The 17,350-nt window shown below is 43.8% G+C and overlaps 1 protein-coding gene and 1 long non-coding RNA gene across 5 annotated transcripts in view; one reads left to right on the top strand and one right to left on the bottom strand.

The window, feature by feature from the left end:
* The window catches only part of LOC123481958 (dual specificity protein phosphatase 8-like), a 68,183-nt gene that overhangs the window by 17,044 nt on the left and 33,789 nt on the right, over positions 1-17,350 (top strand). For both annotated transcript variants that reach the window (XM_045207840.1, XM_045207841.1), the window contains exon 2: positions 1,057-1,489. In XM_045207840.1, the coding sequence (XP_045063775.1) occupies positions 1,253-1,489 (237 nt within the window). In that variant the 5' untranslated portion in view covers positions 1,057-1,252. The remainder of the gene's footprint in view (positions 1-1,056; positions 1,490-17,350) is intronic.
* On the bottom strand, positions 12,290-16,628 carry LOC121540703. 3 transcript variants are annotated; one of them, XR_005995535.2, is made up of 5 exons: positions 16,501-16,628; positions 16,257-16,369; positions 15,972-16,157; positions 15,238-15,319; positions 12,290-12,680 (listed from the first exon to the last, which is right to left on the bottom strand). It is a non-coding gene; the product is annotated as an uncharacterized LOC121540703 (long non-coding RNA). The 3 variants fall into 3 exon arrangements; XR_005995536.2 differs by having other exon boundaries at positions 16,289-16,369; positions 16,501-16,626; XR_005995534.2 differs by having other exon boundaries at positions 15,972-16,369.

Below are 17,350 nucleotides of genomic sequence, written 5' to 3'. Positions count from 1 at the left end.
TGCTCTGCACCCTCTTATGTACAGTAGCACTTTCTGTCACCCCATCAGACAGTACCTGAGAATGGAATGTTTGTCCATTTTGGGATTTCCTCAAATGTTTGGTCTACACTGTGCATGCGTGAACGGTATGTGTGTATGTGTCAGCTAACAGTCTGACAGTTGTGGCGGTGGGAGGGAAAGTCATTGTGTCATTGATGAGAGCCAGTCCATCAGGTTTATAGAGGGGTCTCTGTGACATGTGACGCACACACACACACACACACACACAGTTTATCTGTGTCCAGACCTGCTCTGTGAATTCCCCCCTGGCTTAATTTATCTCAGCTCCTCAGTTTCCTGTTTCACGAGGTGCCACACAAGAGACCCTGCACCCAACACAAACACAGTTTCAATTGTAGCACAGTGCTCTAGTCAGTGTATAAAGGCACTGTGTATTGTTGTAATTTCACCTGATAGTCCTGATAATAGATTCCTCAGAACAGATTAAGCCGAGGGATGATCCAGAGACCCTTTTGAAGTTCTAACATAACATGTTATATATTTGTTTAGTACTCTGGTTGTTTTTTTATATGCGAGGTGAGTAGAGTCTGCAAAGAGACTGTAAATGCAAGAATACTGTACACTTGACATTGAGGTTATGGTACTGATGACTGATGTAGTTTGTTTTAGGTTGCTCTAATTAGCAGGAACATGGAAGACAGTAGGCTACTATGTCATGTTTGGTGTTAATCATCACTATGTAATGTTTGGTGTCAATCATCACTATGTCATGTTTCATAACTTTTCAGGATGATTGTTTCAGTATACCTTAAATCTGTCTCATAACCCTCACACCCATGTGTTTCAAAACTCCAGCAAAGTTGTGTCTCCTTAAAGTTGGTGGCAGCTCAATTGTAAAGCACTTAATTTGAACAGTGTGTAGATGCTGATTCTTTTTAGATGGTATGATGGATCTTTCACATACAGGTTAGAAGGTTTGACTTATAACCATCCACATGAAAAGTGCCTGTACTTACTCTCTTCTCTCTCTCTTCCCCCTCCCTCGTCTCTCCTCAGACACCATGGCTCTCCTGAGGCCTGTTACAGTAGCAGTAGCTTCTCTCCTCCATTGACCTCCTCTCTTCTCCTCTTCCACCACCACCACTCCCTCTCTCCACTCCTCCACCCTCAGCACCACCCCTCCCCTGATCCATCCATCCACCCATCCTTTCCACTCCTCACTCACTTCGTTGCTACCCATCGTTGTGACATCATGGCGGGGGAGAAGGGACCAACCAGGCGGAGTGCCATGGACATCAAGCGCCTAGCGGGGCTGATCCAGAGGGGGGCGGGGCGTCTACTGGTGATTGACAGCCGTACGTTCTCGGAGTACAACGCGTCCCACATACAGGGGGCGGTCAACGTGTGCTGCTCCAAGCTGGTGAAGAGGCGACTGCAGCAGGACAAGGTGTCCGTCACCGAGCTACTACAGCCCAACGGCAAGGTCAAGGTAGGTCAAAGGTCAAGGGGATAGGGGTTGGAGGTCAGAGTTTGAGGGTGGATGGAAGTCACAGTTTCTTGTCCTTCAGGAAGAAATATTTTCCACAGCTCACCCGTTACACTGTACAGTTCACAACAAGAAAACATGCTGGTGATGAGGGCCAAGGGGCTGCCTACAGTGTATAATTATATCATAGAAATAGAATCTAGATTCTATTTCTATGCATTCTATGTCTATGTTCCAGGAGACCAGCACCAGTCATTAGTTAACGATTATTTCCTGGATGTGAGAGATGCTTTTTGAATTGATCACTATAACTGTCAGGTAGAGGTCTATGTACTGTTCTGTAGTCAGTCTGTGTCTCTCTGGCTAGCTCCTACTCTGCTCTGGATTTCTGGGTGCTATATTTGGCAGGCAGGCTGGCAGGCGGTCATACTGTAGGTTTATTGCAATGAAACCGGATCCTCCCGTTTTCCATGACTTCTGCTCCCAATATGACAGCCTTTTTTCCATGGCCCGGCCATGGCATGCTACGTAACTCCTGTATTTTTAGTCACTGTGTGAAACTGGAGGAACTCAGCCGGGAAACCCAAGTATGTGTGTGTGTGTGTGTGTGAGGGTGGTTGGTTGTGTGTCCTTGTGCGTGTGCATGTGTGCGTGCGTGCTCTTCCTTCCCAAAGCACCACCAAGACAGAAACAGTGTTACACCGGGAGACCCATGGGGCGGCGCACAATTGGCCCAGCGCTGTCCTGGGTAGGGGAGGGTTTGGCCGGCAGGGATGTTCTTGTCCCATCGCGCACTAGCGACTCCTGTGGTGGGCCGTGCGCAGTGCACGCTGACTCCTGTGGCGGGCCGGGCGCAGTGCACGCTGACTCCTGTGGCGGGCCGGGTGCAGTGCACGCTGACTCCTGTGGCGGGCCGGGGCAGTGCACGCTGACTCCTGTGGCGGGCCGGGGCAGTGCACGCTGACTCCTGTGGCGGGCCGGGGCAGTGCACGCTGACTCCTGTGGCGGGCCGGGGCAGTGCACGCTGACTCGGTCGCCAGGTGGACGGTTTTTCATCCGCCACATTGGTGCGTCTGGCTTCCGTACGGGAGTTGCAGCGATGGGACAAGACTGTAACGACCAATTGGATGTCAACGAAATTGGGGAGAAAAAGGGGGTAAAATACCAAAGAAAAACAAAATAAAAATAAGAAACAGTGTTACAGTGGCGCAATTTGAATGTAATTACACCTGAAATGCCAAAGAACACAACCAGAGCGTTGATTCTGTGATGCTATAAGATATGGATGACGCCCTTAATGTCGTGATGACAGAAACATTTTAAGAGATATTTTTTTTTAGGTGTGACACAGTTTGAGTGGCGACTCATAAAAAGCCAGTCGTTTACTTCCTGATGTGAACCAGCGGGCCCTGGATGCCTGACCTGTCATGTATGTGTCTCGTGCTCCCTCTCATTCCTCCCTTCCCTAGCTGCTTATAGTCATGATTTAGCTCTTGGAGTCACTCCCTCCAACTCAGCCTGTCAATGTAACTGAGATTTAGAGGTGTCTAACCCGCTCTACATGAGTGGTAGCAGCAGTGCCTTAGACCTCTATTCAACTTCATTAAACTATGTTTCATTGGCACTACGTCTCCATGTAATTGCTCCCTGGGATTGAAAGACATCTTTAGCTGGCTGGAGAAGCTTGGCATTCTCTCTCTCTCTCTCTCTCTCTCTCCTCTCTCCTCTCTCTCTGATTGAATTATGAATCATACCAGTATTTTCTGTCCAGGTAAGGTTAGAGCCATTAACCTGAGCAGAATGCTGTTGCACAACTCTTCTTTTAATAGACCAGTGGCTAATGTCTCCCAGTCAGTGTGTAGAGGCTTTGGACTGGTTAACATCAAGGTTGGGTTCAATTCCAGTCAATTCAGAAAGTAAACCCAAATCAAAATGTTCCTAACTGAAAAGCATTAAAGAGAATTGGAATGTCAGCCTACATCCTGAATTGACTGGAATTTAAATGGAATTGACCCCAACCCTGGGGTGTAATCATTATTCCAAACAGTTGCAAAACATTCTGTTGTGAAACGAAAACTAACGTTTCTATTGGACAGATTCAGGTAGGTCCCCCCTCCCTGTTTGCTGAACCTGTCTAATAGAAATGCTAGTTTTTGTTGCAAAATGGAACGTTTTGCAACTGTTTGGAGTAATGATTACGCCTCAGGTTAACATAGTAATTTAAGGCCCGATTCTGACCTGAGTTAAGCGCGAGTAAATAGCTTACTATTCACATGCTATTCGTTTTGGGTGTAGATCGAATAAATGAAGGTGTGGTGGAGGTGTCTATAGATACGCCGTATTCTGACCTTGACTTAATTCCCTAATAATTCCACCACCTTTATGCGCGAGGAAACCGTGAATAAGTTCTAGCGAACCTACCGGTTCCAAGTGGGAAAAGCATCTACTTAATTTTTTCTGATAGAAATAACACCTTTCTCCATCCACTGTAATGTACTTGATAAGAGCTATTGATAAGAGCTAGTTAAATGAGTAATCTGTTTGGATAAGGGAATTGTAAATATAAGTGACACTTGTTTTAGATATATTTTACCTTATAATCGCTGGAGACAAATGTGAAACCAGTCATATGGCAGCAAACTGAAGCATATCAACATATAAACTTCCCCACAGTAAAGTTGATTAATTCTGTGCCATTATGCAGAATCATATTCAAATTAAAATTAGCTTATTAAAAGGAATTTAAAATTATTTATACTTTTACTTTTACTTTTGATACTTAAGTATATTTTAGAAATTACATTTACTTTTGATACTTAAGTATATTTCAAACCAAATACTTTTAGACTTTTACTCAAGTAGGATTTTACAGGGTGACTTTTACTTTTACTTGAGTCATTTTCTATTAAGGTATCTTTACACAGTACAAATATGATAAAAATAGGAAAATTGGAAATATTTTATGATATTTCCTATTCAACAAAACTGTATTAATAATGCTTGAAATTACTTATATGGTTTCTAAATATAAAATTACATTTATTCATCCCGTGCAAGGTAACCACGCCTGCAAAGCCAGTTACATACCTGTTTTGCTAGCACAGACTGGAATATGTTCCGTGATTCATCCAATGGCATTGAGGAGTATACCACCTCAGTCACCAGCTTCATCAATAAGTGCATCGACGACGTTGTCCCCACAGTGACCGTACGTACATATCCCAACCAGAAGCCATGGATTACAGGCAACATCCGCACCGAGCTAAAGACTAGAGCTGCCACTTTCAAGGAGCGGGACACTAATCCCGCTATGCCCTCAGACGAACCATCAAACAGGCAAAGCGTCAATACAGGACTAAGATTGAATCCTACTACACCGGCTCTGACGCTTGTCGGATGTGGCAGGGCTTGTAAACTATTACGGACTACAAAGGGAAACCTAGCCGCGAGCTGCCCAGTGACGCGAGCCTACCAGACAGGCTAAATGCCTTTTATGCTCGCTTCGAGGCAAGCAACAATGAAGCATGCATGAGAGCCCCAGCTGTTCCGGACAACTGTGCGATCACGCTTTCTGTAGCCGATGTGAGCAAGACCTTTAAACAGGTCAACATTCACAAGGCCGCGGGGCCAGACGGATTACCAGGGCGTGTACTCAGAGCATGCGCGGACCAACAGGTAAGTGTCTTCACTGACATTTTTAACCTCTCCCTGACCGAGTCTGTAATAACTACATGTTTCAAGCAGAACACCATAGTCCCTGTGCCCAAGAATGCGAAGGTAACCTGCCTAAATGACTACCGCCCCATAGCACTCACGTCGGTAGCCATGAAGTGCTATGAAAGGCTGGTCATGGGTCACATCAATACCATCATCCCGGAAACCCTAGACTCACTCGAATTCGCATACCATCCCAACAGATCCACAAATGATGCAATCTCAATCGCACTCCACACTGCCCTTTCCCACCTGGACAAAAGGAACACCTATGTGAGAAAGCTGTTTATTGACTACAGCTCAGCGTTCAACACCATAGTGACTAAACATCTCCCTCTGCAACTGGATCCTGGACTTCCTGATGGGCCATCCCCAGATGGTAAGGGCAGGCAACAACACATCTGCCACGCTGATCCTCAACACCGGGGCCTCTCAGGGGTGCATACTTAGTCCCCTCCTGTACTCCCTGTTCACCCACGACTGCATGGCCAAGCACGACTCCAACACCATCATTAAGTTTTCTGACGACACAACAGTGGTAGGCCTGATCACCGACAACGATGAGACAGCCTATAGGGAGGAGGTCAGAGACCTGGCAGTGTTGTGCCAGGACAACAACCTCTCCCTCAATGTGAGCAAGACAAAGGAGATGATCGTGGACTACAGGAAAAGGAGGGCTGAACAGGGGCTGTAGTGGAGTGGGTCGAGAGTTTCAAGTTCCTTGGTGTCCACATCACCAAGACACTATCATGGTCCAAACACACCAAGATAGTCATGAAGAGGGCACGACAACACCTTTTCCCCCTCAGGAGACTGAAAAGATTTGGCATGAGTCCCCAGATCCTCAAAAAGTTATACAGCTGCACCATCGAGAGCATCCTGACCGGTTGCATAACCGCCTGGTATGGCAACTGCTTGGCATCCGACCGTAAGGCGCTACAAAGGGTAGTGCGTACGGCCCAATACATCACTGGGGCCAAGCTTCCAGGACCTAAATACTAGGCGGTGTCAGAGGAAGGCCCAATTTTTTTTTTAAAGATTCCAGTCACCCAAGTCATAGACTGTTCTCTCTGCTACCGCAGAAAATTCTATTTTTTGTTGTTGGGAAGGGCCCGTTAGGAAGGGCCCGTAAGCATTTCACTGTTAGTCAACACAAGTTGTTTACCAAGCATGTGACAAATACGATTTGAGAAAAAAAAGATGCATAGTTTCTCTGCACTTCTCTGTCACACTGTCTCTCTGTCCTGGTCCCCTGCCTCTAGATAACCATCTCTCTAACAACATCCCTGTTTCCTCTTTCTCTCTGTCCCTCTTTTATCGCTCTGTCTTCCCGGTGTTGCCCTGTTGCTGGCTAGCTGTTGGTATTCTCTCCACCACAGTAAAGAGTATAATGTTGCCGATTTAATGCTAGGCTGGATCAAGCTGGAACTAGCCGGGTGACACGGGAGGGCCACACGGCCCCAGAGTCCTTTGTTATTGGCTAAGCATGACATCATCCCCCTTTGTGTGGCCACTGGCAGGCCGCGAGCTGGGCACGTGCAGAGCGGCTGTGCAGTATTAATACAGGCTCCCGCCCAACCCGCCACAAACACACCCCCACACACACACTGCCTCCCACAGGGCTTTCAGCATCACCAGGGGCCGGCTCAGCGAGCCTGTCTCACAGTCAGCCGAGGAAGCAAAGGACACCATTGTGGGTCCTTGTGGGAGTGAATGTAGGAAGCTGAATAGAGAGGGGGTATTCATGGGTGGGCTACCTCCTGCCTGCATCCCATTGAGTCATAATGGCAGGCGTCCCCCAAGGCTCTATGCTCAGCCCTTTCACATTTTATCATCACAGGATTAGGTTGAGTGAACTAAGTGTATGGACTGGAATCAAAATGGCGTCCTCCCTCCCTACATAACCACCATGTAATTCACTGTACAGACTCTACTAGGCTTAAACTAGGTCAGTTATATACAGTAGGCTGTGTGTGTGAGCATATTTGTGTGTAGTGTGTGAGTGGACCTCGACCTCTGCAGCAGCATGGCTCCATAGTCAGTGACTGTGGGATGGTCAGTCCGGGTGGTTTCTTGGCTTAAGCAAAGCTAATCCTTCCACGCTGCTCCATGTTGCTGGATGTGGTTGGCTAGCTCCAGTCAGGGCCAGGGCAAGGCCTGACAGATGACCCAGAGGTTGGCTAGCTCCAGTCAGGGTCAGAGCCAGGGTAAGGCCTGACAGATGACCCAGAGGTTGGCTAGCTCCAGTCAGGGCCAGGGAAAGGGCAAAGCCTGACAGATGGCTCAGGTTGGCTAGCTCCAGTCAGGGCCAGGGCCAGGACAAGGCCTGACAGATGGCCCAGGGGTTGTCTAGTTCCAGTCAGGGTCAGAGCCAGGGCAAGGCCTGACAGATGACCGAGAGGTTGGCTAGCTCCAGTCAGGGCCAGGGAAAGGGCAAAGCCTGACAGATGGCTCAGAGGTTGGCTAGCTCCATTCAGGGCCAGGGCAAGGCCTGACAGATGGCCCAGGGGTTGGTTAGCTCCAGTCAGGGCCATGGAAAGGCCTGACAGATGGCCCAGGGATTGATTAGTTCCAGTCAGGGCCAGGGCCAGGGCAAGGCCTGACAGATGGCCCAGAGGTTGGCTAACTCCAGTCAGGGCCAGTGCAAGGCCTGACAGATTGTCCAGAGGTTGGCTAGTTCCAGTCACGGCCAGGGAGACTCTTAAGACCGGCATTTAGGGAGGCCACCAGGCTCTGTTCTGTACTGCACTGTATACTGACTGACACAGTATAGTTCACCAAATTCAAATGAGAGTCACAAACACACTCTCTCTCTCACACAAACTCTTCTTCTGTCTTCTCTCTCTCTCTCTCTCTCCAGTTTTATTTCTACCACAAATGATTTTAACACGTTTAACCTTAACTGATGTTCAAGTGTCACTGGTTAGTCTTTGATATACTAATTGGTCCTTTTGTCGGAAGACTGGGTTCCGGCAGCACGTGTCCTGTAAGCCGTTTACTAAATAAGTATGTCCTTCACTCTGACTGAAGGTCCACCATGTGCCAGCTACCGGTGTCCATCTGCTAAGGATCCTGGGTAATGACTTAATGAAGTGCAATGCCTCATGGGATTGCACCACCACAGACACGACACCTAGAAAAGACGGATACGTTGTCTCCTTACCATATGACAAATCTCTTACATAATTTGTCTTGAATATGGATAAGACATAAAAAAATGATAATTTTACAGTATTTGTATGATGAGCAATGAGCACCATATCATGAACCATAGATTTGTGTTATGTGCATCGCTAGTAGTGACTGAAATGGACTAGCAGTTTACGGTATCATCCTTATTTTAACCTAGGACTGCAGTATACAGTTGGATGCACAAGTGTAATATCCTGACCCGTTGACATATTATTTCCAGGTAATGGTGCTGACGGTGTTAGCATATGCGAGTAAATGTCATACTTATTTTCATCCAGGACAATACGGTAGTGTAGACATTGATTTTAGGCCCATATCCTGTTCTAGCCAGGTGTACAGTAACATGGCTATTGCACCACTCAGGATAGATTTTTGGGTGATTTCCTGGGGCAGACATTTTTAGCAACACTCACATTTTAGCCCTGACCGTGACAATACTGTGGGAGAGGCTATACAGACGCCTGGTGCCCTTAATCGATGACGTATGTCGGGCAACGAGAGTTGAGACACACAACAACATGGAGGGAGGGAGACGAAAGCCCTGGTTAAGACACACAACAACATGGAGGGAGGGAGACTAAAGCCCTGGTTAAGACACACAACAACATGGAGGGAGGGAGACTAAAACCCTGGTTAAGACACACAACAACATGGAGGGAGGGAGACTAAAGCCCTGGTTAAGACACACAACAACATGGAGGGAGGGAGACTAAAGCCCTGGTTAAGACACACAACAACATGGAGGGAGGGAGACTAAAGCCCTGGTTAAGACACACAACAACATGGAGGGAGGGAGACTAAAGCCCTGGTTAAGTCACACAACAACATGGAGGGAGACTAAAGCCCTGGTTAAGACACACAACAACATGGAGGGAGGGAGACTAAAGCCCTGGTTAAGACACACAACAACATGGAGGGAGGGAGACTAAAGCCCTGGTTAAGACACACAACAACATGGAGGGGGAGACTAAAGCCCTGGTTAAGACACACAACAACATGGAGGGAGGGAGACTAAAGCCCTGGTTAAGACACACAACAACATGGAGGGAGGGAGACTAAAGCCCTGGTTAAGACACACAACAACATGGAGGGGGGAGACTAAAGCCCTGGTTAAGACACACAACAACATGGAGGGAGGGAGACTAAAGCCCTGGTTAAGACACACAACAACATGGAGGGAGGGAGACTAAAGCCCTGGTTAAGACACACAACAACATGGAGGGAGGGAGACTAAAGCCCTGGTTAAGACACACAACAACATGGAGGGAGGGAGACTAAAGCCCTGGTTAAGACACACAACAACATGGAGGGAGGGAGACTAAAGCCCTGGTTAAGTCACACAACAACATGGAGGGAGGGAGACTAAAGCCCTGGTTAAGACACACAACAACATGGAGGGAGGGAGACTAAAGCCCTGGTTAAGACACACAACAACATGGAGGGAGGGAGACTAAAGCCCTGGTTAAGACACACAACAACATGGAGGGAGGGAGACTAAAGCCCTGATTAAGACACACAACAACATGGAGGGAGGGAGACTAAAGCCCTGGTTAAGACACACAACAACATGGAGGGAGGGAGACTAAAGCCCTGGTTAAGACACACAACAACATGGAGGGAGGGAGACTAAAGCCCTGGTTAAGACACACAACAACATGGAGGGAGGGAGACTATAGTGTAAGTGTGTGCGCGGAGTAAGGGTACGTGAGGAATTAGGGTGCGTGAGATTTGGATCAAGGGATCCAGAGGCAGGGTGTTTGTGGGTGAGGGGCAGTGGGAAAGTCCCTCCATGTGTGGTGAACGGTTCATCATCGGTCATTTGAGTGATTTGGTCACAGGATCCATTACTCCCCCGCTAGCACTTTATAATAGCTCCACGTAATAAAGCATTTATAATGGGTTAGTAAATAGTTTATTCATCATTTATTAATGATTACTCCATTCATAAGATGTTTAATATAGGTCCTTAGAAACCATTTACTAATCAGTTAAGTATTTTTACGTGTTATCATCTAAAGTGTGGGGTATTTGTACTTTATAAATAATTTATAAATGTTTTGAGTGACCAGTGTAATTTCTCACAAAAAGATGGACAGATGGACATTCCAGCAGTACCTGATGCTCCTTAAGGTCTCAAAATTACGTAGATCCTATCAATGGTTAAACAATAAGCACACAAACAGAGGATGTTCAAGAAAATATATTAAACTTTTTTTTTCAAAACAGTCACACTGTTGTGTGATGTGTAACTTCAAACACACTCTATGCTGAGTAAAGTAACATAAGTATCACGTTTCAGGAGAAGACCCAGATGCAGACCGTGTCGGAGTAACAACATTTTATTACAAAACCAGGGGGCAGGCAAATGACAGGTCAAGGGCAGGCAGAGGTCAGTAATCCAGGGTGGTGTGACAAGGTACAGAACGGCAGGCAGGTTTAGGGTCAAGGCAGGCAGAGGTCAATAATCCAGGGTGGTGTGACAAGGTACAGAACGGCAGGCAGGCTTAGGGTCAGGGCAGGCAGAATGGTCAAAACCAGGAACTTGAGAAAGACAGGAGCAAGGGGAAAACCGCTGATAGGCTTGACGGAAACAAAACGAACTGGCAACAGTCTAACGGAGAACACAGGTATAAATACACTGGGGATAATGGGGAAGATGGGTGACACCTGGAGGGGGGTGGATACAATCACAAAGACAGGTGAAACAGATCAGGGTGTGACACGTAAGCATTTTTTGGCAGTGACTTTTCTACCAAAACCAAAGTGTGGATTACAGTCACACCTTAGAGCAGTATAATATCAGTTAACCCAGAAATAAAATATTGTGCAATTTGGTCAGCTGCATGATGAAGTTCTGGGTCCATACGTGTTAGAAATGGGGAGTTACGGTTTGCCAAGACTCCACCCAAAAGGAAACGCTCAGCCAAAAGGCACCTACCCCCACCTCAATTTACATTTACATTTTAGTCATTTAGCAGACGCTCTTATCCAGAGCGACTTACAGTTAGTGAGTGCATACATTATTCCATTTTTATATACTGGCCCCCTGTGGAAATCGAACCCACAACCCTGGCGTTGCAAACGCCATGCTCCACCAACCGATCACACATCAGTAGTAATGAAGGAGTAAAAATCCTCTATCCGGTCCGGTCCGGCCAGCTGTTGTGTGTAGGCTGCATCTCCCTGTTTTATGGTTAGTTTGCTGTCGCGATGTTGACAACATTAGCTAAACATTCACATTACAACTCTTCCTCAAGTCCTTGCAACAGTTGTTTCACAACAGTTTTTGTTAATAAAATGTTCAATATATTTCCTTTAACATCCTGTGTTGTGTGCTTATTATTTGACCATTGATATGTTCTAGGCTATTTTGAGTCCTTAAGGAGCATCGGGTACTGCTGGAATGTCCATCTTTTTGTGAGAAATTACACTAGTCACTCAAAACATTTATAAAAGTATTTATCAAGTATAAATAGCCCACACTTCAGATGAGGCCACACAAAAATTCTTAACTAATGTTTAGTAAATAGTCTATAAGGACCTATATTAACTATATTATCAATGATCTTAAGAATCATTATTAAATACCTTAAAAGTTGTTTATAAACAGTTGTGGCAAACCTTTGGCCAATTTGCTGCAAATTTGCGGTAAGCTCATATTTTCACATGCAAATTAGTTTTGTGGCAAACTGTTCAGTAAATTTGCAGCAACTTCTGAACTTCTGGCAAACAATTCTGGGAAACTTGTGGCGAACATTCTGTTTGCTGAAAACTCAGTATGAATATGCAAATTAGATCAGGTTTTTGGTTACTGTGTGTTAAACAACATTGAAATGTATCTACATAAACCAAATCACATAACTTTAAATGAACTTCACAGAGAAAAATGAAACAACATGTATTCAATGTCTTTAACAGATAAAAATAAATCCAATACAACTTGAAATCATCAGCATGGTAATGAAGAAAATAGCAAAGACTGGATATTTCCCAGATAAATTGTTTAATCTTTTTATGTAGCTACAACATTTACATGAGAGAAATGTGAACACTATGGGGATGTTGACCTTAGGATGTTTAAAGGGACAACTACATAATTATTTATATGAGTCAAGTGATAACTGAGCAATAGATTAACCAATGGAAGTTTGAAAGATAATTAACAGCATTTTAATAATTAAAACAAAAACGAAATCAAACCCAGTTCAGAACTATTGCCTTTTTTTGTGAACTTTGGAGATGGCAGCCCTGTGGAAGTCCTTCATCCAAGGCTTGTTGAATACATGCACTGAAACAATCAGAAAACAAAACAAAATTAGGATACTGAAAACAATTTATCTTTTGGCATCTTAAAAAGGTAGAAATTGAGTTATGCCAGGGTTGTGGGTTCGTTTCCCACGGGGGACCAGTATGAAGAAAAAAATTATAATTATGCACTCACTAACTGTAAGTCGCTCTTGATAAGAGCGTCTGCTAAATGACTTAAATGTAATGCCTAATATGGCAATTCATATTATTTTTCCAAAATGAATTATTGTTACTCAAAAACATGCTTGGTTAAAAATAACCCAATTTCGTCAACCCAGCGCTGGGTCAATATTGGGAAAAAACAGCATTGGGTTAATTCAACACAGCGGGTTTGGGTTGTGCATTGAACCCATCGCCTTGGGTTGTGTGCTTGACCCAACTGCTGGGTAAATTAGACTATATTGCAGGGTTAAAACAACCCAGTGTGTTGGGTTGTGACATAAACCCAGCACATTGAGTTGGGGGATTGAACCAGGAGCTGGGTAATTCATATAAACCTTGGGTTATTTTCAGTGTCATCCTAATTAAATGTTGCTTGCATAATATAGCCTTCTCTACCATCCCACCCCCTCCCTTTCCTACACACACAATCAAGATACAATGTTGAATTTCAAATAATTAATTTATATTGCCTGCATTTCAGAACATACATCACGTCAGAGAATGTACAAGAATATATAAAACATGTAAATAGCCCATTGAAACAAAGCCCTATTATCTAAATGTGTATTATTTCACAAGATAAGATTTCATAAGATAGGATTTATTATTAGAATGTATTTATATTATTTCATGAACCAAACAGTCCAAACATCAGACTAAAGCTTCAGTTGAAATTGATGTGCACACTCAGAAAAACAAGCATGCGTGCGTGTGACATTGTCTGTCTTAAGTGGTATTAACACAGATCTGTCTCAGACAGTGCCAGAGCTAATCAATAGATATTCACATTCACAGACACACTGTGGCTATCTTAGGTGACAGCACACACCCTGCTGTTTTGCCATTCAATAATGGTCTACATTTGGGTCGAGTTAAAACATTCTTAGTGTAAAATATTACATTTGAAGGTCACTCTACTAAGGACATGGACTAATGACTCATTACTTAATAACTGTATTTTATTCATAAAGCACTTTTCACAATCCCCAAAATGTAACATTTGTATTTGAAAATAAATTGTTATGATCGAATGAAGGTGTACCAGAACATGCTTCAGTAGTTGAACTAAAGGCAAACAAGCCACAAACTGTAGGCAAAAAGCAGGCACAAATGCATTAAAAAACCAACTAAAAGTCAATTTAACAGAGCTATAAATAGTGCCTTAAGAGCATATTAGCATTGGAATGAGACACTCATGGCTCATCCATCCATTGATCTATTAATTCACAGGAACACTTCCTCTTGTCACTTCTCACACTACATACAAGAGCAGATACTTATCCACTATTGTTCAGTGGAAAAAAATACATGCTCGCAACAGTCTTACTGCAGGGGATTCTGTTCCTGGCAGTTGATAAACTGTGGTCTGTAGGAATTCCCATGCTGGGGCACAGTGGGAAAGTTGATATCAAACGCATAATAGGACTTGAATCACACATCCAGTGCCCCAAACAGTGTACCTTGCTCCAATGACGGTCCACTAATGACTGTAAACACCTGTGAGCAGTCCCCAAGAGCCAACACAATCGGAACACAAATGGGTAGTGTCTGGTCACCTCAGCCTGGTGCAGGTACTCAACCATGTTGGTCCCAACCTTCAGAGAAATCATTTGATTTTAGATTATGAGGACTTGTGCAGAGCATGGAGGCACACTGACAATGCCATCATACCATTTATTTAGTATATTTTATAGCCATTTACATGAATCAACACCCAATCCCTGTTTGATGCCTACATCTTCCATTAATTAGGGGCTGGGGCTCATAGGTTCATTTACACAACACTAACCACTTTTCCAGCCAACCATTTAATGCGGATGAATTACCTGACGCAAGAAAAAAGTAACGACTGGGCTGATGGAAACATGAAATGCCGGTACAATTTTATAAATGCCTACAGACAATTTGTTCGTTCGACATGGTGGGATCTTTTTGTGGCGTTAAAATTAATTATGCTAGAAATGGCAGTGTAAACTCTTTTATGCGCAAATATTGATATATAACCATAATCTCGAACCTGGTTTGCCAGCCAGATTTTGTTCAGCTACTTGGTTGTCTGGGCTTCCCTCTCACATTTGACTCTGTTGTGAGCACAAAGTATTCAAAATACACAACAAATCTTTCAACATGTACCTGGCAAGACCCAGCTACTGCTCAAGCTTGGTGTGTCCACAGTCCTTTGTATTCATGTGTGTGTCCCGAGGACCTCCCCTTGTGTATAAAAAAGGTGCTGTTTACAGAATACTCACTGCGTGTAAGGCTTTTATGTTATTTAACTTCAGGCTATAGTCGAGTCGTCCAAAAGCAAGAGCATTTCCTGGTCCATCTCTTATGCTGTCCCCACTCTCAAAAAGGAATTTCTCAGTTGTACTTACCCTCAAACTTTGGAATCAAAGAGGCCAGGTTCCACTCATTCAGCTTATCTTTACAAAGCTGTCCAGTCATTGGCCTTGACCTCTGCATTTAAGTACAGAAATAAAGAAATGTTAGAAACATATCTAGCTAGCTAAACTAACTTGGCTACATCAAATTTAAGGTAAACTCTAACGTTAGCTAGCTAACATAACTTCACAAGTCTGACTAAAGCTGCCACTGTCAGAAACCATTGAAAACCAGTACACAGTAATGCTAGCTAACTCAATAATGCAAGCATAAAATAAGCCTGGCAAATAGCGCAGTTAAAATTAACCCAGATGGAGAATAAGTACAATCTAGCTATTGTAACATAGCTAGCCAGCTAACTTGGCTAACGTTAGCTAACGTGTGAAACCGTGTCCGAGACCAGAAGAAGTGTCAGACTAAGTTAGCTGAAGTAGCTAGCTAGCTAAATTTAGCTAACTACCGTTACAGACACTGACATAGTTAGCTAGCTAGCTAGCCAAACGTAGACAAAAAACATACATTTAGTTATATTCCACTTCAGTAAGCCAACGTCGCGAGGCAAACGTTAGCTAGCTAGCTAATGTTACCACAGCCAGAGATATTAGCACAGAAAATGGATAGCTAGCTAACGCTCAAGCTAACGTTAGCTAACTACCTAATTATGATAGGACAACCTATTTAACCTCAATGACCATCAAACTCATAATTCGTAATGTTTGTTACTTACCATTTCATGGTTTTCAATCAGTCTGTCTAAATAATGTTCGCCGTTTTCGACTCGTCAGTCACTCAGTCGAACTAGAATACTTGCAAGTATTCTGGTGTACTTAATGCGCTGGTGTCGGGAGAATTAACCCACTGGCTGGGGCAAATATCCATAGCCCAACCTTAATAACCCAGCACCAACAACTTTCTGTATATAGAGAAAAGAACCCAACTATTGACCCGATGCCTGCAACACAGCAACTGGGTCATCTAAACAACCCAACATTTTTTTTAGAGTGTACCTTACATCTTAAAGACATGCATGCAAGAAGCCTTGACCTGTCTGGTGCACATATATTTCTCTGTCCTCAGTTTGATTGAAGGCCTCAATCTGTATTTCTGCCTTCTAACTGATGGCTTCTAGAAAGAGAGAACGAACAACACATGATCAAAATGAGCTACCTACTAGTTTAAAACAATTACATATCTAATTGTTACAAATAATGAATATATGGGCTACATTTATGAGAATAATACATGCATTTACTAACCTTATTAATCTTGAAGACGATACACTGATTTATCGCTCAAAAAATGTATTATGAGTGAGTGCACCACAAACATATTTCCAGGGTGTTGATGCATCCTCCTCACAATACAGCCTCTTCCAACACCACACGTAAGGAAAGGGTAGCTATCCATCTGCAAAAGGAACGTTTTGCTTTGATGTAAAATCAAATAATATTGTTGCTAGCTAGCTAGCTACCATCCTACTGAACCGTAACACTAGCATATTGACATGTATATTGGTATTAAACGACAACAACGTATTCACCTAAAAATATAAGTGCTTAGGCAAATCATTCGTTTTCACCTATCACATGAATTGTGCAAAAAATGATAGCTAACGTTAGCTAGCTAAGCGGCGCTGACAGATTAAAACTGGTATCTACAAAATGTGTTTCACCTTATCCCATAAAACATGACATTGCTAACTAGGCATCATTTAGCTAATAAAATATTAAAGTTTATTAGGAAGTTGAATTAATAAGTTGGACAATCACTGGACAACTTTGGTAGGCACTGTAGCTAGCTAGATAGCTTGGTTTCCATTTCCAACAGATGTTTCTGATCCCCTTGATTGGTCATCAATGGTTACTGGTCTTGGAACTCATGTGTTCATCAGAACCGGCTTCTGGTAACTTTTTGCCATTAGTGGCAATAAATATTATTGTTGCCAAAGGTTTGCTGCAGATTCAAAACTAGTGGCAAATGTTTGCAAACTTCTGGCAAAATTTTGTGGCACACTATTTAGTTTGCAGCAAATTTGCCACAAACTAACGCGATGTTTGCAGCAACAAATTCATTTTTGTAAGGGAATTTGTGAATAACTAGGTTACA

This window comes from Coregonus clupeaformis, chromosome 26 (genome assembly GCF_020615455.1).
Source record: "Coregonus clupeaformis isolate EN_2021a chromosome 26, ASM2061545v1, whole genome shotgun sequence".
Classification (NCBI taxonomy): domain Eukaryota; kingdom Metazoa; phylum Chordata; class Actinopteri; order Salmoniformes; family Salmonidae; genus Coregonus; species Coregonus clupeaformis.
This window is presented reverse-complemented; position numbering and strand designations above follow the sequence as displayed.